The 26714-nt window shown below is 28.1% G+C and overlaps 3 protein-coding genes across 5 annotated transcripts in view; 2 read left to right on the plus strand and 1 right to left on the minus strand.

Annotated features, from left to right (window-relative positions):
- LOC148235453 (uncharacterized) overlaps positions 1-26714 on the minus strand; it is a 598142-nt gene that overhangs the window by 454472 nt on the left and 116956 nt on the right. The window lies entirely within an intron of this gene.
- On the plus strand, positions 13706-18976 carry LOC148235456 (chymotrypsin-2-like). Its single transcript, XM_088185928.1, has 7 exons — positions 13706-13741; positions 14346-14489; positions 14552-14627; positions 17143-17314; positions 18192-18432; positions 18600-18743; positions 18810-18976. The coding sequence occupies exons 1-7, from the start codon at positions 13706-13708 to the stop codon at positions 18954-18956; spliced, it is 960 nt and encodes a 319-aa protein (XP_088042054.1). The 3' UTR covers positions 18957-18976.
- LOC148235457 (chymotrypsin-2-like) lies at positions 23249-24984 on the plus strand. Its single transcript, XM_088185929.1, has 3 exons — positions 23249-23291; positions 24370-24532; positions 24729-24984. Exons 1-3 carry the CDS (start codon positions 23249-23251, stop codon positions 24982-24984), a joined length of 462 nt encoding a protein of 153 aa, XP_088042055.1.

The raw sequence follows: 26714 nt of genomic DNA on the forward strand, positions 1-26714 counted from the left end.
ATTTATTTTATTATTTACATATTTTTACATATAATATAATCGAATAAAATATGTTTGTGCGTTTAATTAGTACACAAGCCTTCCAAAGCTTACAATTCTAAAAAAACTTTAATGAATAATGGCCAAACATCTCTATTCAAGATTTGGCAATGAAGATAGAATCACATAATTTATATGTAAAATTTAAGCATTGGTTTCTAATTTGTAATTTTTTTTTATCATTTAATGCATTAATCTATATTAATTTTACAAATTTTTAATACATGAGCCTTCCAAGGTTGATTAATTATTTGTTTGCCACATATTATTTGGATCATTTTTTATTTCATCTATTGAATTTTCATACTATTTCTTTTTAGCTATTCTTAATGCTTATTTAAGACATAATTTTTAAATTATATGATCACTTATTTTTTATGTAAAAACTAAACACTGATTTTTAATCTATCGCCATTTTTTAATTTAGTGTCCCTCGCTTTTAAAAGTATTTTTTCTAGTAAGAATGTAGTCTCTTTTATTTATTTTCATGTTACTAGTCGATAAGTCGTACTTAACACACAATATAAAATTGCTGGCGTCAATAAATATAGTAAATATTTTAATGGTTAACCACTAATACTCAACTAAAAATTCATACATATTATGAGCTTTTTTAATATCATAAGTATAGATATAAAAAGTAGGAGACCCGACCTCTTACTTGAGAAGCAACATATTATAATTTCACTATAAAGAATGTTTAAATGGCAAGCAAGTTATTATGTACTTTAAGGTTTGTTCAATTATTTTTTCGGATGTACTTTTTAATTTTAACAAATCGACCCTCATAAATACATAAAGTTAGACAGTCATGGATTTGTTTAAATTATTAAGATTATTTAAATAAATATTATTTTTTATTGCTTTAAAAAAGTGTAACTTTAACGTAATATATGGTTACTTAATTAAGCCACCCAATATATCAGATAAAATTATGGGCTCGAGAAGCTCCCCTTGAATGCAAACGGTTAACCATTTGCGTGCGTGCCACGCTTCTGATTTATGAAACCCACTTCCTTAAAATATTTTTAGAAAAATTAAGCAATTTATTCTAATAATCGCGTTCGATCGGACCGCCTTTTTTAATCACGCGTCTTCAACGACGGCGATAATACAACTTTATTTCAGCCGCGCCATTATTTAAATCCATTATCATAAACATTAAGCAAAAAATATACATAATACGCAATAAATACACGCCATTAATTTTGTGCGGATATTGTGTCCCATTTTCGACATTTTTTCATTGTATTATATATATTAAAAAATATATTTACCAAATACAAATCTTACCATGCGCTTAATAACATTTGGGATTCGCTAAAAAAATGCCTGAACGCATACTTTTTTCTCCTCCGTTGATAATTTGATATTTTGAGGCGTTCTTGTGTGCATATATGAGATTATGTAAACGAAACCATGTTACATACTTCATAAGGATATTTTTTATGGCAAGAAATATAATATTTAAGCCTTCATTGCGTTTTATACAGAAGGATCAAGCTTTATTATAAAAACATAATATACTAGTTTCAATATTTTTTTTGCTAAAATATATATGATACAACACAAATTTGATATATTAAAAATAAATTAATGCCACTATTTTATTTTTTCAATTAAAATAATTTGTCTTAGAAGCATTAATACATTAATTAAGAAACAACAATAAAAATTGTTTCAATTATAATGATTTTTTAATTTTAGGTGTTAGTTTGTCCCAATAAGATTTTATTTTTATTATAGATTATTTTTAATTATTTTTTGACAAAATACATTCTATTTTGTCAGAGCAAATAATTAAAAAATGTGAATCTTATTATAAAAAAAAATAAGAAAATTAAATTTATAAAATATATTGTACAGTTATTAAAACATTATAAAACTCATTATAACTTTTACTTTGATTCATACTATTTTTTACTTTTTTTCTTCACATGCTTCGTTCGTGTGCCAGTTTGGACATTGAGAAATACAGGTGTATTAATTTTGCTTTTTTACATGCCTTCTTTTCCATTACACAAGAAAAGAACACGCCATTTCCTGAAGCGACCATAAATTAAAGCTTTCGCATACCGATGTGCATGGCGGATCGTAATGGAGGAAATTTGCGTCGGAGCATATTTTTCGGATGCTGGAGATTCTTTATGTCTCTTTATCTTTTGTCGCGTGACGTAATCTGGGAAAATGTTTCAGAAAGATAGCGGCCGTATTAATTAATCCTCGAGTTTTACAACTCGGGGGTATTCAATAATCAAAATCTAGATAAAGTTTCCCGAATAATATATGTATCTCCAGTGCGGTTTTATGCTTGGCATTATGAAGCAATACCAGCAAGTAATAAAGCTCTGAAACTGTTTGAAACTTCGCAGTTTTGAGAGAAGAAGTACAACGAACATTTACATTAAAGCGTTTAAATTAATATCCATGACTTCATACAAGAACAACCAATGTCAAAAACATAAATTGTGGGTAAATTTGGTTTAAGAATCGTTACAACTGTATCATTTTTTACTTACAATTATTTAAAACACACAGTTCATTTCTGTTTATTGTTAGCTAATTACTATTTATTCAATATAGTAATCATGATATTTCGATAATGACATTGATTAATTTAGCGTAAATACATTCATTAAAAATAAATACAACTTTTTAGAGATATTTCGCTTTTTATGGTTAAGCTTAATCATGTTCACTTATTTATTTTTATTTTTACTTAATTACACATTTACCTATTAAGATATATTCATAGAGTCTGTATATCAGAATTATGGAATCGAAGAGTTATTTAAAAAATAGCCAATTTACCCTTTTACAAATAAACCACATTGGAAAAACTTACATTATTGTATACTTATACCAAAAAGTTATAAGTTTAATGCCTCCATGCTCGAATAAACACCTCCAACTACCAAACACTCGCATCTCATAACTTTTGCAAGTCAACCATAAGTTCCCTCGAGCACGCAATCCAGAAATAGATACTGGAAATTAGTATTGATAATCACGTTACAATAACTCTGACAGTGACAAGTGGTGCGCGAGAAAGTTGCCAAAATAATGAGACACATACCTATATACGTAGATAATATATACATACGTATATAGAGCGATAAGACCCTCGGGGCGTCATGCACTTCCCCGAGGATATAATGAAAGCTCTGGAGGAGAGAGCTTAGCGCAAATCTCGACAGGGGCCGCCGCACAGTGTACCCCTGTGTCGTTTCGCTAACTTCATTTCATCGCAAGATCCTCGCCGCAGATCTGGACGTTTATTTTTCGACACCGAAAGCCTTTCGCAAACGAACGTGACCTAATATAAAAGGTGGCTAACCCTTTAGCGCGAAAGCGACGATACTACAGACCCCAATGAAAATCCATTGTCATTATAAAATCACTTTAAACTCATAGAAAAAATACATCACCCTTAATAGATTGACAAACATATCTGTACTATTTATAATTAAAGAAAAAAAAACGACAGAGGGGTGTTTTTGTTGAATATATAAGAAGCGTTCGATACTGTGGCTGGAATGTTAATAATATAAATTTAAAAATCCAATCTTTATAATACACTTAAATTCAAAATATTGTATACAATTATATCACTTAATAAAATTTGGCAAAGATGTAAGCTGTAAAGATTAAAAGTATTAAACTCTATAAGTTCTAAAACTGTCAATCAAAATTACCAAAACGTCAATAAAATGGCTTATAGTAAAAAATAACAGAGATTACCATAAATTGCTAGCACTATCACAAACACTGGTCTATCATCGAATAACCATTTTTTTATTATTAGCATCTCAAAACCAGCTTTCACTAAAAAGGGTGAATGATCATCAATTTCTTTCATCTTCTATTTAACCAAACTTCTTTGAAAATTCATATATTTCACGCCAAGCACTTAATCACTCAACGCCAATTGAATCATCGACGACTACAACGGAGACTCTCAAACCGCTAGTTCAAAAATATCAGTGGTTATTTATGTATTAATATTTATATTGCATTTATAGAAAAAACAGTGTTTCTCAACAAAAAAAAGCTTTGATCGATTTAACTACTTTTTTATTTTAACATTTCTCTAATATTAAATTTCGTTAAAAAAATTTATATTAATTAAGAGGCTTTTTATTTTTTGTTATGTTTATTTACGTACTCTTTAATTTATAAAAAAAATATGATATAAACATGTTTTTTATTTATTATTTTTTCATTTATATATGTAAATAAATAACTATCTAGGGTACCTAAAAGCAGTATAATATCAACCGCCGTACATGTACGGTGATACCGCTCAAAGGGTTAATGGCCTTCGAAATGAGTTTACCTTGCTGTTTCACCTATTCAATGCGTAAACATAATATGTTGGTCGAATATGCGAGGGGTGCAATTGGTCAACGTTATTAAACATACATATTTTTAGCATACCCATCTACCGGCGTAAAAACCGCTATTGTAATCAATCCCTTGCGTTAGCGACCTCGAAATGTTTATCTTGCACTTTTACTTATTTAAAGTGTGTTTCAAACATATTGTATTGGTCGAATATGCAAGCGATGCAATTGCCCGGGCAACATCACCATCTGTGATTTGCTAAATTCGTCTCGAATCAAGAGTATAACTGATCTGACACTATGTCACATCAGTAGAGATCAAAAGCAGACGATTACACCATTTGAGACCGAGAAAAAACAACAACAACAAACACAAGAGACCTCAGCGGACCATCCAGAGGACATCACTTTTTTACAAGCTTCTCCACCGGCGCTTATTCTACAAAATATTTACAACTCGGCACTTTTTCATTGTGTTGAATTGTTTTTAGGCATCTATTTTGGCGGCAAAGTCATACCTATTTGACTTAAATACTTTACTAAATGCTGTTGCAAAAAGCATTAGAACTGAAAAAATTGTTTTATTACCTTTCCTTGAACTTTCCGCTATAGATTGTAACCCTTCCATACACTTCGAAATACATTATAACATAAGTTCAATAATGAAGTGATATTATAAATGTCATTGACGACTTCACAACATTTAAAAATAAGGACTCAAGCATATTTTGATTAATAAAATATATGATACAACCTAATGGTATTATATTATACAATATTAGTGATAATTCTAGTTAGCTGTGAAGTGTAGATAAGTATGAAATACCTACTGCCTTAATTAAGTTTAAAAATTCTACCACAGTTAAGGGTTATGTTGCTAAAGGTTCACACACAAACACCCGCTCCATGATATAATGACACTCGTAAATTTCACTCATAAAAGTGCACGAACAATAAACACCAAGCCATTATAATATATTGCCCTACATTACGCCCAGGGTATGCATATTGTGTTTTGATATCAGCCCGGGTCCGTATTTATTAAATTTATATTATATAAAGCTCTTCTCTTATCCTGGTCAGCAATGTACACCTGGAAAGTGCTATTTTTTTATTTTTGTTTCGCTTTTAATGGATTAAAAATGCACAGAATGGTGAAAAAATGAGTTTTGTAACGAATCACTACAGAAAACACATTTCGCGATGTAAAATATACTTTTTCACGCAGCGGTTTATCGATTTAATATATACATGCATGATATAAAAACGGAAATGAGGTCTTAAATATTTATGCATCAGGTAACACATAGTTTGCGTGATTTTTTTTCGTACGAAAAAAACTCATAAAGAATACGAAGCCGAGATTGGAACTACCCACCTGTGGATCGTTAGACAGAGTTTTCGTATATTACATATTCATATGAATATATTGTAGGTGAAATGTTTATCGATGTGAGATAAATATAAAATAAATCATACATACAGAAATATTGTACGATAAATTTAACATAGATAATACAGATTTTAACGTCAAAATAAATAACTGAAAGCAGTTATTATCTTCAATAAAAAATATATAAACATTAAGCTTATAAATTTTACAATTTCTATATAATATTAAAAAAATATTTTGTCTATTTTTAAATAATAATTTAATCCAGGATAGTTTATAACTTCGAATAAAAATTAAATTCTACAATTTATAAATCAAACGCTTAGAAATATAATAAAGCAATTAGATCTCGGAGAGTATTTCTACATTAAGAAATAAATTTACAAAAATTATATATGAATTGTTAAGGTTAGGTTCAAATTAATTAAAGACTAGATAAACACAATAATATTAATGTAGTCAGAGAAGATTTAAATTCCAGTCTTAGATTATTCAAGCGTAACGCTTGAAATGATAAAATAACTTTAGACCATTTCCATTGTCAGAGAATTAAAATGGAAATCCAGATAATCGTTCGAAAGCACTCACTTTGATTATTGTTTAATTTTCTTTCTTGCAAATTATAAATGCGAATGACACAGCATCAGTCAGACGACGATGCATATTTCATAATTTTATATTTCGATTAATAGTAAAATGGCGAATTATTCGCTCGATTCGATGACGTTTTCATTAACGTTTCCACATCAAAGCGAGCCTTTATCCAGTAACTACCATTATATCATATGTGTGGAAATGTCTCGTTATCAGTATGTCTATTATCGACAGCTCATACACTCAAGTGAGCATAACACGTAGCTAATATAGTTTCTAGAAATAGATTTTCAGTAGACCGCTTACAAAACCACTGCACAATTTATCAAAAAACTAATAAGCCGCAAAATTAATAAATGCAAACAGTAATATATGCAAATTAATATTTTTTTAAACAACAGTATTCCTCTAGTTATAGTTAAGGCTTTAAACAATGTTGTTTCTGCAGTTCAGTGTTAAGTTATTTTCACAAATACATTTCAAACGAATGAATAATAACCGATTGAATTAATGGAAAATTGGAATGTGTTTGCATCCATTTATTTGCCCAGTATCGGTTTGTTTGTTTTGTTGTTGATTGGAATAGTATGAATTTTCGGTGTGGATCCTTGTTTTTACAAAGTCCTCAAAAATAACACGCATGGTTGCGTTTATTGCCAATTTCATTTACAAATATTTTTTTTGATCTATAAATCATTATATCATATAACGTTTATTAAACTGTTTATTGTATATTACTCAAATTCATATTTCACGTAGTTTCCTATCAACGTTATTTATATTATTTATTAAAATTTAGTTTTTAAAAAAAAAATGAAATATATACATAATTGTAGTGATATATAGTAATAAACATCCTACGCATTTTTACAGGCATTTATTAAGTGTATAAATCTGTCACTTAACTAGATGCATTATTTTGTTATATATGTATATACATGTTTTTGCAAAAATAAATTTTGTCTTTTGTGCAGTTCACTAATCAAAATAAAACTAATGCCTAATAAAACTTTATATTACAAATTATATATTAGGTAATTTAAAATTAATTTTACTCGTTTTTTTAATTAAAATTTTAAGTTGATACGTAAGTATATCTTTTGTTATATACATAACTGTGTTACTGCACATCTGCACTCTGATATTTAAGAAAAAAATTGAACCGCAAAATTTACAATTGCAGAATTTTTACTATCTAATAAATCACCTACCATTACACAATAGTAGGTGATTCAAAGTGTCAAAAATAAAAATTATAATATTTACTAATTTAAATAAAAAAAGTGTTTAAGAGGCGGGAGAAGTTATATATTTAGAATAAAATCATATTTTCAATTATTTTATTAAAAAAACATTTTAAAGTATTTTTTTTTTGTTTTATAATATATATGTAAAAAACGAAATTTTTTTTGGGATAACCAATTATCTAATTTGGTGGCAAAAATTCTCTAAAATTATATATTGTAGCATCAATGATACTAAATTTTTAAAATTATTAATTATAACGTAATAATAAAATCAACTATAGCGAAGATATATTTGACTGCATATAGTTAATAATAAGCTAAGTAAACCAATCTACTGAATTCATAACTAGATATCAGTGAAAATAATAAAATTAATAATTCAATATACAATTTTTTGTAGCAAAATTTGAACCAAAAATATAAATATTGTTTTAACCAAGACTTATTTTTAATGTAATTAATTTTGCAATTTAAAATATTTTTTGGATTTATCAAAGCAATGAAGATTAACCAATTATAAAAGAGACTATTTTTATTATTTTTATTTCAAAAAAAGAAGTGTTAAATAGTTAAATTAACCTAATAAATTCAGTACTATTGATTTAATTGTAATTTAATTGTAAATTTATTAACTGATAATAGTAAGCAATCATATGGGATAACATTTAAGAAATTTAACTACAACTGAAAGAAAAGCTTAAAATAAATTTAATTGTTAATATTTATTTAAACAATACATCTAAAAGTATTATTAATAGTAAGTTTTGATATAAAATTTAATTTTAAAAAAATTAGCTTCAACTTAAAAAAGAGCTTAATATATATTTAATTGTTAGTATTTATTTTAATAGTACATTTTGCAACCAATATTTTATGAGATTCGTTGCTAAATAAAGTCAGATAACTAATTTTTCTATTAAAACGCTTATTTATATTAGTAATATATGTGCCATATTATACTCTTATACATCATCAACATTTATTGAAATATATCATAATCTATGAAATTTTGATGAAATCTAAAAAAAAAGTTTTTATAATTTATATATAGATTTAAATATTTCAAACAAATACTATTTATACATTTTAGTAAAACCATTTTAAAATAATATTTAAAAAAAACACAAGCTTTATAAATATATACATAAAAAATGTATTCATACATACATATATTGCATGAACGGTGTAGTCGACGCTTACCTGAAACAAAATTAAACATAATTAAATTAATTCCTTTTAATTAACAAAGGCAAATTTAATTAACCGCTACAAACTCTAAAAATATTACAATTCCGAAGAATATAAAGTCATTGTTGACCTTTTGAAATATGACGTAAATCCACTTTGAAAACCAACATTTTATAATTTAATAATCGCTGGTATAAAAGGTTACACATGCTATTTTCAAATGAGTCATTTTATCAGCCACGTTTAGTGAAGAGGAAACTCATATTTAAAATATTGTAGTATATAATAAAAATATATATATAATAATAAAAAAAACTGAGGTTTACGACAATGATGTCCGTTATCACTAATGCTATGAAAATTGTATTAAAATATGGAAATATAACCGTTATAACTTTATAATAATATGGTTTTTGTCTTATTTTGTGTCTACATGAATATGTATTTTATTAATTAATTTTTCAATCTTGAATTACAGTTTTTGAGATTAATTATTAAATTAGAGAATTTAATTAAAATCATTTTTTTAATCTATAATTACTCAAGATTTTAAAACATAAGTACAATATGCTGCAGAACTAAATGATTGACTATATCATAATTCAATAATATATATATTTTGTGACTGAATTGTTGCAAACAAAAATCGCGCACGCGAAAATTCTAAGCATGAATGACGTATACTTAGTGTTTTTCGGTGGCTTTAATTACGAATATTATAGTCCTTAAACTTATGAAGTTTATCTCAGTTGCAAAAATCCTATTTTAATGGACTAATGAAAAATCTTTCGAGACTTTAATGACCATGGAATCTTACTAATCCTTATGGGCAATTATTGGGATGTTTAAAAATAATTAAAGAAATGTTCTAGAGAATTCATCCCAAAATATTTTATAACAATTTTCTAGACTTTGTATTTTTACTTTCCGAATATTATTTTATAGTAAAAAATCATAAAAAAATCATTCTCTTCTCCAACCCTCATCAACATACTGTCAATCTTTTTCACGCCATTTTTTTCAACTGTCTGCGCTCATCTCCGAGGAGAGACAATCAGCGCAGTCTGCGAACACTCCCGAGCACCGCCTCGTGAGACCCCTTTCAATTCTTTGAAAAGGGTGGTTACACAAATTAGTATTTGAGGCTGAGGCACTGCACTATAGTAGGCGGTAGTGTCTCCTCTCTCGTTAGCGTCTGTGCACTCGAGACGGTTAATAACGCGGCAATGCGTGCGTAAACACACAGGAGACTATGACAAACAGACTCACTTTCTCACCGGAATACAACCACGAGGGACACACACAGAGGAGCTGCCGCAACACTCGCGCTAATTACTCGTTATGCGGCTGGCGTTAATTAACGAGCGTGGTTTTTATTTTACAGAAGTTTTTTCGCGTCGCCAGGAGGCGTCGTGTTATGCGTACCGCTGTTTCCTCTCCTTATCATATCAGCGTAATAACTCAATTCCCTGTAGAGTTTGTCGTAATGTTACACGTCCTTGCTACGTCTCGTGGACCTACAATAATGTAATTTGAAGTTAAACATACGCAAAGCGCAAAAAAGGCGAGTAAAGTGCTTCAATGAGACAATGCACCAGCACACACCACAGCACCCGCAATATACATTGTGGGGACAATCCAGGATCATCGCGTAGAAATTAAATTTTACAACATCTGTTAAAATACTCTCATATATACTCTTCCATCTATTTATATTTACAAATAAAACAGCGTTTTCGTGACATGGCAAAATTAGTTTTGGATTATCTCATTAATAAAAGCAAGTAAAGCTTACCATAATGAGCAACAGTCCCCAAATAACACAAATGCAATTATTGCAACATAATACAAAATCACACGTTTAAATAGCTAACTAGTATATTTTATTAATTTATTAAAATTATGATCATCGTGACCTGACAGGTTAACCTAATGCGTCACGATTGCCAAAAGTATAAGATATATTAAAATTTAAAAATAAATACATATATACGTATACATACATACAAATACATATACGCACACACACATATAAGTAAAAGAACGAAAACAAGATAAAAGGACAGACACAAATCACCTGAACAGGTGTGCATTATCCCACATGAATTGAACCAAAACCCCATATGTGCACGACAAAATGTCAATATCTCTACGCACAGTATTGAGCAGAAGTATGGTCTTTGCTAGAGAAGAGTTGGCAAGTGCTCTAGTTCTAGACTTTACAGGCAAGAACAGTGGACGCGACCGAGAATTATAACCACCTTCCGGAGCCCACATTTGGAGCTGCTCGAGCACCGAACAGTTGTCTACGATGCCTTTGAGCAATTTCCAGAAGTGTTTAATAAAATAAAGTGTACGAATAATATGTGTAAATTAGTAAACAAAAAAACATAAAATGTGTGTATTTACATAACGGAAATAATATTTAAATATTTTTCCGCATTGTTTAATAATGTTATTACTTAAATTTATTGATCTTTGGTAGGAGGAAAAATTTGTATTAAAATATTTTAGCAAAAACAACATTTAATTATATTTTTTCAATAAATAATTTAATTTGTTCTTTATTAAATTCGATTAAAAATTAAAAAAATATGAAACGAAAAAAAATAATTACGTACATACATACATATGGATACATAAATAATTTTCCGAAAGATCTGACCTTTTATGAATGTATATTTGTGATTATTCTTTGTACATTCTTAAATTGGCGCTTAGAATGTATACTATAGTATATTATAAATGTAGCAATATATTTCAAAAGGCCAAAAGTTTTTTTTTTAAATAAATTTAACAAAATCTGTAACATGTTGTTAAATCTATTTATAAATTTAAAAAAAGGAACATAAAAATACAAGTTTAAAATCAAAACGTTTCGATCAATTTAATAGTTAAAATATGCAAATTTGTATTGGAACCGGTAAGGTAAAAGTGGCTGTATTTCTCCAATTGCAGAAACCTGTAACTCAAATAAAATAATACCTTTGATGCCTGATACAAAACAATTGCCCAGTTTACTGTATTTTAAATGACCGCAGTATGTTTATTTTAGATAAAAGCTAACAAACACGTTTTTTGTAAAGTAATGACTCGATTCTAGTAAAACTTCGCAGAAATTGTTTTAAAATTGTATTCAATATACAGAAATCATAAATATTTTTTGTTAGAAATATGTAAAAAAAATCTTAAGAAATAAGATCATTTTATTAAGGTTCGAAAGCCAGAAGTTATTTTAATCTATTATTGTTATATATAAGATATTATTGCACGATAAATTTGTTATACATTATTCTGCATACCATTTAAATATTTATATTTTATAATACAATAATAACAGGATTAGCAAAGTATACAAATAAACAATGAAAAAATCAAAATAATCTATGTATATGATATGGTTGCAAATTTTTATATTATCTCGAAATAAATTTAACGAATTTTTGCTTTAATTCACATATAGATATTCAATGCAAAAAATTTACAAAACACTCTAAGAAAATAATAAAAATATCATATTCTTAAAACTTAATCATAGCACAAAAAATAGCAACCAAACATTAAATCGCAATATACATTAATCATAATTTCACAACTGAACGATATTTCTAGTCGATAAAAAAACGTGTTTATTATTGTGTGCAAGCACGCGTTACGGTGGGGTTAGGCTTATTTGTTACGGGAGCGCCAAATATGAAAAAGAGTATGTTTAGAAAGGTGAAATGATTTATGACGCTATATCCAAGGGAGCTTTTCGCCAAACACACTACCAAATTGAATGAATTGTACAAATTTGCTTTTAATTGCATCTCGGCCTTTATTTACACGGGCTCCCTTCAGTCGGTAAACATATTTGATATTTGCAAGATTGGAAAGCGACACGAGTGGCCCGGGTATGCACTGAATGGGTTTCGGGCTTGTAGATGGGAAATGTTTGCTTGTCCCTTGAGCGTTTGTAGGAGATTGCGATAAAGGAAGACCTTGAAGGACTTGGGTCACCAAATCTGATATAAGTATGCATTTCATTTTTGCTAAAAATATCTTTAAACCGCTTTTTAATAGGCTCGTTAATAATTCATCAGATAAACTATTGTATAACAATATTTTTCAAAACAAAAAAGCTGATTAAAGAATCATCCCTGAAGGGCTAAAAATGTGTGTGTGTGTGTGTGTGTATAAATATAAATATATATATATATATATATATTTATATTAATATATTTATATTTATATATTTTATATTTTTTATATATTTTATACATTTTATACCGTTTATAATATTTAAATTTGAGTTATGTATTGATATTGTTTTATAACATTGTCACTGTCGGAAATATATACAGAAAACATTAAAGATTTATGAAAAAAAACTTTTTATGTAAAAATATTCGGCTTCTATAATAAAACAAATAAAACCAGTAGTATAAAAGAGTCGGTTATTAGTATACATGGAGTATCTCAAGATATATAGGCATAATGTATTTATCATTGTATATAATTACGTTGTTGTACTTCGGTAAGTTTATATTTATTTATTTATTCATTAAAATTATGACCATCGTGATCAGATATTTAAACCTAAAGCATCACAATGGACAAGAGTATAAAATATAGTACAATTTTAACACATACGTACAAATATATACATACGTAAACATACACACAATGACATATACGCACACGGAACGCTGATCGCAAATATAGTGCCTTATATATAATATGTATGAATTATTTATAACCAAGTTTTGATCATTTTCATCCTTAGGGGTTGATTGTCAAGACTCATAAACTACACTGATTATAGGTGGCACAAATGCTTATGCAGGACAAGTTCCTTATTATGTTTCATTGAGAACACCAGCAGGCATACATTATTGTGATGGCGCTATCATCAAAACTCAATGGGCCATTACATCTGTGAAATGCTGCCCATATCCGTAAATTTTAATTTATTGTAATTTCTATAAAATATTGAAAGAATGTACAGTTTTTTTTAAATGTCCAAGATTATTTAAAAAAAAACAGATCGCCGGATCACTATCAGGACTATTAGAATCCCGGTATGTATATATTTCGGTCCGTGTGATCGGTGATGGCGGTCAATACGATTTATTTTAGCGCCCTAGCAGCAAGTGATTTTAATTTTTTTTTTATATTATTACAGAGGCTATCCAAGTTTTATTATAGCTGGAAGTATTCTACAAAGCAGTGGTGGAGTGAGATACAACGTTAGCAAATCTATAATTCATGAAAACTACAATTCAGACACGAATGAGAATAACATTGCTTTATTAAAACTAAGCACAGTGATTCAATACAATGAATTTGTGCAAAACATTGCCTTGCCAATTTTTTCGGTTCAAGATAATGTACCCTTATTGATTTCTGGATGGGGGTATACTCCAGTAAGATTTATTTTATAATGTATTTAATACAAAATATTTTTTTAAAAGGTATATACAACTGCCAGCTTTATTACAGTTGCGAGTTATCGTTTAATTTGTATTTGTAATACATTTTTAAAAATATGTGTGATTTTAGTTAGACGAAGGCCGATCCGAAGTTCTCCAAGTGCTAACAACGTGGTCAATTAGTAACTCAGATTGCTCGGCAATATGGAGTAGATACACAATTTTTTCTACACATCTATGCGTATTTGCCGGAATTGGCAAAGGCATATGCATTGTAAGTATTAAATGGTTATATATTTTGTAAATCATGCTTAAAGAAAATTCATATATTTACAGGGTGATTATGGAAGTCCGGCAACTTATGATGGAAAATTACATGGTATTTCATCATGGGCACTATTGAGCACAACCAGTATTACAGGGGGCCGCTGTGCTTTTGGATATCCTGACGTACTAACTAGGGTGTCTCCATATGTTAAATGGATACTTTGGACAATACTTAAAAATTAAGCACTGTTATTAATGATATAAAATAAAAAAAATGGTATATTATTTTTTATTAATAAAATAATAAGAAATCGACATAGTTTTTTTAAAACAAGTATAAAATGTGTATATTTTTATTATTTTATTCTTAATTATTTTTATGAAAAATAAAAAATACAACATATATTCACCATAAATATTTATATTTAATTCTCATTTTCTTGCTGTTTTGAATATATTATTGATTTTAAATTTATAATTGCCATAAAGTTTAAATGAATTTGATTTTAATTTTCACATTAAAAACGTAGGATGGATAATTAACTTTATATTGACAAGTGCAGGGTTAATTATTCCATCTTGCACTGACTTTTCGACATACAACAGTTTTATACAATATTATATATTATTCCATAGTTAATATTACATAGTGAGTGTAATAATCATATTTTTAACGATTAAATCATACGTCGTTCATACTATTATATATAAAATATGTAAAGTCAAAAATCAAGACAGTTAATGCTACGGAAATGGAATTGTTTAAAAATCAATTGGTTTTCATAAAACACCAAATAAAATAATTGTTATTAAATAGTTGGCTATTCATATACACACATCTAGTGACTTAAGAGCTATAAACATGATATATTTTTATAAAAATATAATATAATACAATAAAAAATTACAAAAATTACTTGTTTTATAATAAAAATATTTTTTTTAATAAATGACTACAGCAAATTTACTTTCTTTTCCTGATATATAGATATGTAGAACATGCTGAATCTTTCTTAATCACATTATTCAATTTTGGCAAAAAAATTGACAAGATTCTAGAAGGCTTTGTTTATAACGGTCAGCATCAAAAGATTCCCTATCGAGCTCGACGGTTTACCGTTACATTCTAATTAGAATCCACTACTATTTGTCTCTCAGCCATACACCGTGGGGGTGTTACCCTGCGCTTCTAAAGAAATATTTACTATTTGATTTTTATTATATAATAATGCTCTTTTCTTATAATAAATATAAATAATTTATTGCTTTTGGAAACAAAAATAGTAGCAATACATTTAATAATGATTATAATAATTATATTTATTTAAAATATCGTTAAAATTCTGCACAAAATTTAAAAAAATCAGATACATAAGTAGTAAAATTATAAAATGAAGTTAGTGGTATTGTAGGCTAATCAAATTTATTCATTTAACAATCCAGAACTGACGCCGATCCCCTAGAAATAAAAGTGGGAGTGGTGTCGCATGCAACGAAAAAAGAGATAAAGCATGCTCTTTCGTGTAACGCTACTTCGTCCAGATGACATGAGAATCTTATGAAGCTAACGGTCTAAGTGTTATCAATAGTTTTATCGTCAACTTCTTTATCATCTTGTCTTTTATTTATTTATTTGATTTCAATTAAATCAACATTAGATAAAGGTGCCATCTAACATTCAATTATTTCATTATCCGTGGTAAAATCAGTAAACGTCAAATTGTGGATCGCGTACTAATAAAATAAAATAAAATTTTGTTTAGAATCACCAAATATACACATATTAAAAAATAATAATTCGATTGTGCTTGATAAATCAATCAATCCGAAAAATTCGGGATTATGTTTTATAATCCCGGGACTCATCGGGTATTGAAAATCGTTCGGGATCCCGGGATCCCGGGATTGGAATCCCTACCTATGTACATACATTGTCAAAAGTTCATTTTTTTCTTCTCAAATAAATATATAAGACCTTCCCTTTTTTTTTTTTTATTATATTATTTTCTATTTTAAGTCTAAGACTAAAATTATACGTACTTTATACATTGTACGTTATAAAAAACAGATGTAAAAATATATTGTATTATTCATTTTAAATTATTTTTATCGATAAAATAACATGAAAATTATCTCGGGACTGGTCCCGGGATCCCGGGATCGACTAATTGCAATACCGAAATCCCGGGATCAAAATTTTGGCCCGGGATTGGAATCCCTAGTAGTGATAATAATATTCAATATTTTACTTAAAACTTGTGTTTTTTATAACTTTTGTATAAAATAGTTTGTGTTGTATTTCAATTTTAACTCCAACAGAACACAAGCGATTTATTTTGTTCACAGAGCAATTAAGTAGACCAAAACATATTATTTATTAAAGATATCAGATAATTTGTAAAACGTTATAAATTCTTGCACTGCGCGTCCAATAAAAAGATTGTCTACAAAGAGAGCAAAAATCTGAAATATCACAATTTTATTAGCTTTGCGTTTATTTATATCTTATTATTAGAAAATTTATTATTATTACGTTAAATAAATTTAAGTTGTACTTCCTCTTATTTTGAATAGTATCAAACAATACTTTAATATTACGCTAATCGTAAATATAGTGCCTTATATTTATGTATTAATTATGTGTTTTATATTTGCTATAGGTGTTAATTGCCAAGACTCATCAGGTACACTGATTGTTGGTGGCACAAATGCTTATACAGGACAAGTTCCTTATCACGTTTCATTGAAAGGACCAGAAGGCTTCCATTATTGTAGTGGCACTATCATCAAAAGTCAATGGGTCATTACATCTGCATATTGCTGCCAATATTTGTATGATTTTAGTTCATATTTGCAAAATAATTTATTAATTTCTTTATTATATTATTATTTAATTTAGCAATGCTAACAATAACTTAGTTATTCTTTTCGCTATCTTAAGCTGTTTTATATATAATGTTAAGTTAAGCTTTTTTTTTATATAAATGTCCAAGATTATATAACGATCACATTTTTGATAACATTGGATTACGTATTTTACGGAAACTTTCTTTTAATGGTTTTAATAATTCTTTCATAGCATTTTAATATTTTATAATATGCACATTTATATTTATTTATTTATTTTATTAATTTATTTAGCTTAATAGCTAATCTTTACATCTAACAAATTTAGTAAACATATATAAAAATATATAAAAAATACATAACAGAAAGAAAAAATAAAAATATTCAATAATAAAGTCTTAATATTATAATTTATTTCTATATGTACGAAGGTGTTTTTTTATTCCATTTATGAAACCCATTATATTTTTGCTGTTTAGGATTTCTCTTGGAAGACTATTATATAAATCAAAACCTCCGTACATATAAATATAAATATATAAGTATAAATATAAATATTGTAAACATATTGCATTGAAAGCAAATCAAGCCTTGAAATTCACACGTTTACTGTGGGCTGTGGCGCAAACTCTTTGCTAAGTCTTTTGGTGGATGATCGAGATTGGGTAATAAAATTTGCTTGTTTGGATAAAACATCAGAATATAAATTGATGCCTTATCACTTATCTCGCTGGCTCATTACCGGGAACATTAGAAGATCGTTATATTTTTTTGTCGTGTGATCGGTGCTGGCCGCCACAACAATATGATTTAGTGCTCCAGTCGCAGCTGATAATAATTTTTTTTTTTCATATTTTTACAGTGCGCACCCAAGTTTTATTATAGCTGGAAGTGTTTTTAAAGCAAGTGGTGGAGTGAGGTACAATGTTAGCAAAATTATAAAACATTACAATTACAATCCAGACACAAATGAAAATGACATTGCATTAATAAAACTAAGCACCAAGATTCAATACAATGATTTTGTGCAAAACATTGCCTTGCCAATTTTACCGGTTTCAGATAATGTACCTTTAGTTGCTTCTGGATGGGGATATACTACAGTAATACATACTTTTTAAAATATATGTATATAAGATCTCACAACAGCAAAAAAGCCAGTTATATTTAACGTTTTTAATATTATATACAACGGCCAGCTTTTATACTGTTGCGAGTAACCGTTAAATTGGTATTTATAAAATATTTTTAAAAAAAATTGTGATTTTAGTCAAGCATGGTCCCAACTGAGATTCTACAAGTGTTAACAACGACGTCCATTAGTAACTCAAATTGTTCGAGCATATGGAGTCCAAATATTATTTTTCCTTCACATATATGCGCTTTTGTTGGAACTGGCAAAGGTTTATGCTATGTAAGTATTATATTAAATGAATTTATATTTTGTAAATCATGATTTAAAAAAATATTTTATTTATAGGGTGATTATGGAGGTCCGTTAACTTATGGGGGAAAACTACATGGTATTGCATCTTGGGGTCAAACCTGTGGTGTTGGATTGCCTGATGTACTTACTAGGGTGTCTTATTATTATAATTGGATACTTTGGACAAAACTTGCAAATTAAGCAGAATAACCTGTAGTGAAGTTCAGGAAAAAATAAGTATTTTTAGAATAAATATTTAATGATATATAATTATAAATAACATAATATATGATATATTCATATTATATAATTTAAAATTGATCGTATATTATTTATATTATTAACGTCAGGCTATTATTTTTTCATTTGTAATATATATTCTAATCATCTTGTATCTTATTTATTTATTTAAATTCAATTAAATCATCATTTAATATAGTTGCTTACTGATATTCAATTCATTTATAAGCATACTCGTTGTTAACATCTAAGTTTAATTTATCCATTAGATTAACTATTTCAGTTGTGAAATTTTTGGAAATTCCTTGTACATCTAAATAAATCGTTCATAATTTGTAGATTCCAGGAACCTTTAATTCTAGTCTTTTTTTCTGGCCATTAGCTTTAATATTGTTTTGTGGCGGCGTTCTGACAGTTCTGTGTTGCCACACCACCGCTCAACTTGTGAAGCGGTGGTTTTTAAACAATTGGCTAAATATACATTCTTTTCTTTTCACTCACCATGACAACGGTCTAACACCCCGGGTCCTCGCCAGCTCTCTAAAAAAGGTCGTTTATTTAAGTAGCCCTCAAAAACTACATACGCTACAGTTTATTGCGTCCCAAATATTAAATTTAGTGCAAAATTCCTTCAACGTAGGCTTTCCTTCCCTGATTTTCGATTTAATTGCATGGTTCATTATTTTCTTTGTATAGTACCGCCTAAAATAAGCTATCACTGATTGATCCATAAGCTGTATTAAGAGGAACAAACACAACATCAATCTACATTGCAATTGCATTGAAGCATTGTTTAAGAGCAATAATATTATACTTTAAATATAGAATTATGATTTATTTGCTTATATAAGGACTTGACATATATATGAATAAATTTATATGTCAATGCAGTCAAAATATTAAAAACAAATAATTTGTCGTTCATATTAACAATAACAATCTGTGTATAATAAAGTAATTATATTTGTTTACGTTAGAGTTATGCATCGCTAATTTTATCCAAAATATACACAAAAAAAGTCCAGAAATGTGAGTTTTTTTGTAAAATAATTAAGTTTCTACAAAAAAACAAACAAAATAAGTGTTATAAAAGAGTTAGTAATCAGTAAATATTTAGTGTCTATAGAGCTATGAACATGATATATTTAACTGTGTTTATATTGACGTTGTTGGGCTTTGGTAAGTTCATATCAATGAATATTTAAACAAAATGCATTGTAATATATATAAGTGACGAGAGTGATTGAGAGATAAGCGCATGCTGTTAGCATGCTCTTATCTCTCTCTCACCAATTATTTAATTTTTAATATATTATGCGTGCACTAACTGAAAAAAATTGTTCTATATAATACTAAAAGTTTACTACATTAGTATTTTAATTTAGTGGTTAAAAACAAAAACTTGTCATAACGTATAACTTTTTTTAAATGAAGTTTTATAGGTAGTAAATAAATAAAAGTACGTATAACTTTTTTTAAATGAAGTTTTATAGGTAGTAAATAAATAAAAGTTTAAAATAAAAAAAATATTTAAGAAAAAATAAGATGTTAAAGATATTGGCGGTAATTAAACATCAAGACATATTGTTTAACGTGTAGTTGGGTTGCATAAGCATTTTAAAAAATAATATACAGCCTTGGCTATAATAATGAAGCCCCCTTTAAAATGGTGTGTAACTCTCTACAAGTGCATAGACTGACAAAAATATTTTAGCGGGAAGTTTTAACCGTAATTTTGAGAACTATACGAAGGAATTTGACGTTTTTAATTGCTCGCTTGAGTTTTAAAAAGGGTGGTCTAAATGTTTTACTTAAGCGACCATTTTTTTAGTTGCGTAACTTCGGCCTTTAATTATCGTTATAATTTTTTAATTTAATATTTTAATTTAAAAATCAAATAAACATTTTAGAATCGCAGAAAATCGAAGAAGTGAAGCTTAAAGAGCGAATACAATTTTATTGTATTCGCAAGGACTGAAACAATCGGAAATTTGTACACAAATGTGTTGAAACGGTTCAACGAAAAAACGGTTCTTACCAATCAAACCAAGAACTGGAAGAAAACGAAAGACGTTGGTTCGCGAGTCCCTTAAAAATCGTCGAAAAACGACTTCAAAGCTGGGTACTGAATTCTCTACAAGTGGAGGGTCATTCCTTTTCTGCGGACAGTAATAAAAGGGTCAATGATGTGGGACTCAGAGATTGTAAAGTCCACCATAAACAGTGGCTTTCAGAAATATAATATATAACACTCGCTTAGAGTGGGCCTGAAAACACCGAGATTGGACATTTGAAGATTGGGCGAGAAACATTTATTCTGATGATTCCAACTTTAACCACTTGCGTGCCACGAGTTTAAAGTTAAACGTCACCCCAATGCCGCATGTTTTTAAATAAAAAAACAAAGCCTTATAAATAAAGTCAAATAAGATTTATGAATTTATATTTAGATGTTTATACAAGCTCTATCAATTGAATCCAAATTTAGTAGAAAAACACATTTTTTTTATTGTCAGGGTTGGCACTTCCAGTATTTTTTTAAATAATTAATTTATGGTATATTAAAAATCTATGATAAAAAAATCACAATAAAATGTAGGGATTGTCACTAAGAACTTAAAATCACAATTAGTACTTGTCCTTCGTGTGATAGTCTTTGAAACACTTAGTTGGACAAAGTGCAACCAGACATTGTTGAGTGTGATATTTCGATAAACACTCGAGTGGCACCCCTAGTGGCATATCTTGTCAAAACGTCGAAATTAAAAATAAATACCAATTTTTAAAACCATTTCTAGTTCCATAACGGTACCCAAAGAGGTCTTAGTTTAAAAAGATCTAAATATGACCCGTCGTGTTTGCGTACTTCCAGGAGCCCACCGGTGGGTCTGTGGCATTGGTGGTCTGCTAAAGTTTTGCCCGCCCGTGGGTCCACGGCACCTAAGTGGTTAAGATAAGTTTATACTGAAATTGTTTAACATAAAAACATATAAAAAACTTAATTTATTCAAAAATTTATAAAGCAATACTTTTTTGAAATAATGATAATCTTGGTGTCAAACCTGTGCTGTTGGATTGCCTATATTCTTACTGCGTGTCTTCTTATTATAAATTGGATACTTAAAAACAAAACTTACAAATTTAGCAGTTTTTTTAAAAGAAATATGAATCATATGTTTGCCGACAATGTTCGGAAGCGCTCGAAGCTGGCCAAGTCGACTATATTACCCCCACTTTACCTCCCGTTCTCGGTAACTTCGGACAACTTCCGAGAGATTTTAGACCAAACTCGACCGAGGTAACCGCGAAGTAACCCACTATATTCTCCGTCCTTGGCCAACCTCGGCTAACCTCCAGAGAGTGTAGTGCAGGCAAAACAAGCGATTAATTTAGCTTAAATTAACCAAAACATAATATTTATATAAAAAAATGTATTCATGCTGCGCTACTAATCGAATATTGTCTTAAAAAACAATTATCTGAAATATCACAATTTTTTGTGCTTTGCGATTATTGATATCTTAGTATTTTAAAATGTAAATTTATTTCACTTATTATAACGTTTAATACATTTAAGTAGTACTGCTTCTTATTTTCATTAACAGTAATTAATACATGTTATTTGTTATAAATAAAAAAATAAATGAGCAACAAATCTGTCCTAAGACAAATTATAAAATGTGTATTTTTATGAATTAAATTATAATAATCTTTATAAATGAAGATAAACAAAATATTTTTTTATTAAATATCTAAAATGTTTTCCTTATTTTCTTGCTGTTTTTTATTGTGATTTATAATGAATAATTTCTGTGAAAAAAATTAAATGAAAAATATTTAATTTGCTTCTAGTTTTCACATTAAAAACGTTGAAGGGATATTCAACCTTGCACCATTTTAGCATAAAATGTTAGAAGCAAAAATCGGAATTATAAATTTTATGCCAATAAAAAAGCAAAGATATAAATCTTTCATTTTACCAAACAATTCCGAAATATGTAATTAATTAAAATTATATTATTAATATATAGTGTATCAAAGAGAATCATATTTTCTAACGTTTAAGTTATGCATCGCTTACATTAGATAACATTTTTTTTTATATAAATTTATGAAATATATTAAAAAAATACTAGAGATGTGATATTTTTTTTGTAACATCGTCAAGTTTTTTTAAAAAAAAAAACGAACAAAATTAGTGTTATAAAAGAGTTGGTTATCAGTATACATCTAGTGTTTATAGAGCTATCAACATGATATATTTAACTGTGTTCATATTGACGTTGTTGGGTTTTGGTAAGTTTAATGACATTTAATATATCAACGGTTGCATTGTTTATGCGTAAGTATATAGAAATGTAACTCAAAGATGCACTAAGTGCAGCAATATAGATAAAAAAGTTCACATAAAAACGCAATAAGTATAAAAATAAATGTTTTTTTTTTCTTATTATGTTTATCAATGAATCATATTTTACTAAAACCAAAGCATAAAAAATAATTTATTTTTAAAGGCTGTGCTATAAACAATGTAAACTTTATATATTCGAGATTGAAAATATTATTTTTTTAATGAAAGTATAAATAATATGATATGAAATATATTCACTCCATTAAATTTAAAATTTAAAGTATAAGTCACATAAGTTTTAAAAATATTTATATTATTAATGCTTGTGACGATTTTATATTTTTTTATATGTAAAATATTATGAGTGTACTTATTGAAAAATTTGACCCTATAAAGTAATAAAAAGTTACCAAGATTTAATTATAATTGATTGGATAAAAACATAAATTAATGTTTTTTCTTATAATGTTTATCAGTGAATCATATTTCACTAAAACTAAAGCATAAAAAATCAATAAAAAATAATTTATTATATAAAGGCTGAGCTATAAATGATGTAAAATTTATATATTGGAATTTAAGAATCAGAAGTTTTTTAAAAGATATTTTTTTTAATTTATGTATAAAATGACTTGTGTTATATTTCCATTTTAACTGAAACATAACACAAGCGATTTTTTTTTTTGTTTAGAGAGCGAAAGAGTAAATCAAAACATATTATTTAATAAAGCTAGCATATTATTTTTGTAAACATCAAATTGTTAGACTGCGCGTCTAATCACAAATTGTCTTAAAAGTAGCAATATCTGAAATATCACAATTTTTTGCACTCTGCGATTATTAATATCTTATTATTTTAAAATATATTGTATTAAGTTTAATAAACTCAAGTGATACGGCCTTATATTTTAAATAACATCAAACAATACATTAATATTACGCTTATCGCAAATATAGTGCTTTATCTACATATGTATAATTTATAACCATGTATTGATTATTTTCTATTCATATCTGTTTCAGGTGTTAATAGCCAAGACACATTTATTGTTGGTGGCACAGATGCTTACGCAGGACAAGCTCCTTATCAAGTTTCATTGAGATCACCACAAGACACACATTATTGTGGTGGTGCTATCATCCAAAGTCAATGGGTCATTACATCTGCCCATTGTTGCCTATCAGGGTATGATTTTAGTTTATTATATTGGCTTAATTATTATTACATAGTTTTTTTAATTATATTCATTTGCGAGTTAGCAATGTAATTATTTCTTAGTAAATATATTTACTAACTTGGCTGTTTTCTATACAACATTACAAGAAAGTTTATTTAGTACTCTAGTGGCAGCTGATATTTCTAATTTTTAATATTTTTACAGCTATCCAACTTTTATTTTAGCTGGAACTATTCTACAAAGCAGTGGTGGAGTGCGATACAATGTTAGCAAATCTATAATTCATAAAAAGAACTCACTATACCTGTCTGAGAATGACATTGCATTAATAAAAGTAAGCACTATGTTTCAATACAATGAATTTGTGCAAAAAATTGCCTTGCCAATTTTTACGGTTAAAGATAATACATCTTTATTAGCTTCTGGATGGGGAGAACCAACAGTAAGACCAAATTTATAATATGTATAAGATCTCACAACAGCATAAAAGCTGGTCATATTTAATGTCTAAATATTTTTTCAATATTACATACAACAGCCAGCTTTAATACTGTTGCAAGTTCATTTTTAATTAGCATGTAATTACATTGAAATAAAAAATACGTGTGATATTAGCAAAATTATTCAACACCTGAAAATCTCCAAGTGCTAACAACGTGGTCCATTAGTAACTCAGATTGCTCGGGGAAATTGAGAGGATACACAATTTTTTCTACAAATTTATGCGTTTTAAACGAATATGGCAAAGGTTTGTGCCATGTAAGTATAAAGTACTTTTATATTTTGTAAATCATGATTTAAGATAATTTATTTATATACAGGATGATATTGGAGGTCCGGTAACTTATAACGGAAAACTACATGGTATTGTATCTTGGGTTGTACCCTGTGCTTTTGGACTTCCTGATGTACTTACTAGGGTTTCTTCTTATGTAAAATGGATACTTTGGACAGTACTTACAAATTAAGCAGATTTTTACGTTGAAGAAAAATACAAGTAAAACTAATTTTATTTGGGCACTAAAATATTATTTGTTAACAATTAAATGAAATATTTTTTTTACAATACATTGTATAATAAAAATAAAATGTTAAAGCAAAAAAAATATTTTAAAACTAGTGTAAAATAAGTATATTAAAAAAAATGTAATATTTTTATTAATTATTAACAATCACTTTATAATAAAAAAATTCCTATCTTTTTCTGTTATTTTTTTTAGATCAAATTAAAACCATCGAAACCTAACAGCTTACCCCAATGCGTCACGATGGTCGAAGACAATAATTGTATTATTTCAATACACAAAAAATATGTATATATACATAATTAAAATAATACACAAAAAATAATACAATAAAATAAAAAAACATCAATTATCAAAATCAAATGATACGAACTGGACCAGCTCCTCGTAGCTAATATTAAACAGGTCAGTGTGTTATGTTAGCGTATTAGGGAACCAGATGGCCACAGCCATAGGCGAGTCGGCAGTCCTAGCCTCAACGAACTAAAAAAAAACTCAAACACGAATTCCTCAAGAATAGCTGGATTGTCAACAGCACTCTTCAGTAATTTGAAGAAATGCTTAAAGATATACAACTTTTTGCGAGAACTGCGCAAATCGTTTCCCAACGCTTCTATAAGAAATGCGCTGGGATATAAGAACAACGAATAATAATCGAATGTTCTTTTGTAAAGATATCTTAAAAACCTTTTCTGAATCTTTTTCACTAAAAGGGAATATTTGGTTACTCAGGGATGCTAAGTTATAGAGCCTGATTCAAGAATGCTACATACTAAGGTGTCATAAAGGACGCGAATAACTGACGGATCGTTAAAGTAAAAGGCAATCCTCATAACAAAGCCGAGCACCTTGGAAGATTTATCACAAACGTATCATATGTGTAGAAAGAATCTCCACCTGCTCTCAAAAGTTCCTACCGAGGAATAAACTGATGGCGAACGGGATCGAGAAAATGACACAGTATGGTACTTTCCAACACTAAAGGGCAGACAGTTAACGGAGATCCATCTGCATAGTCTAAATCAGTCTGTAGAGCAGACTTGAAACAGGCGGTAACACACCTAATATTTTTTAAGTGTTACTAATGTGGTCAGTAAGTACCTCAGATTTCTTGGTAATATGGAGTCCATATCCATTTTTTTTAAATTTATTTGTTTTTATTGAT

The sequence above is a fragment of the Plectrocnemia conspersa genome, unplaced genomic scaffold, assembly GCF_051122295.1.
Source record: "Plectrocnemia conspersa isolate PC_06_02 unplaced genomic scaffold, ASM5112229v1 ptg000005l, whole genome shotgun sequence".
Lineage (NCBI taxonomy): Eukaryota > Metazoa > Arthropoda > Insecta > Trichoptera > Polycentropodidae > Plectrocnemia > Plectrocnemia conspersa.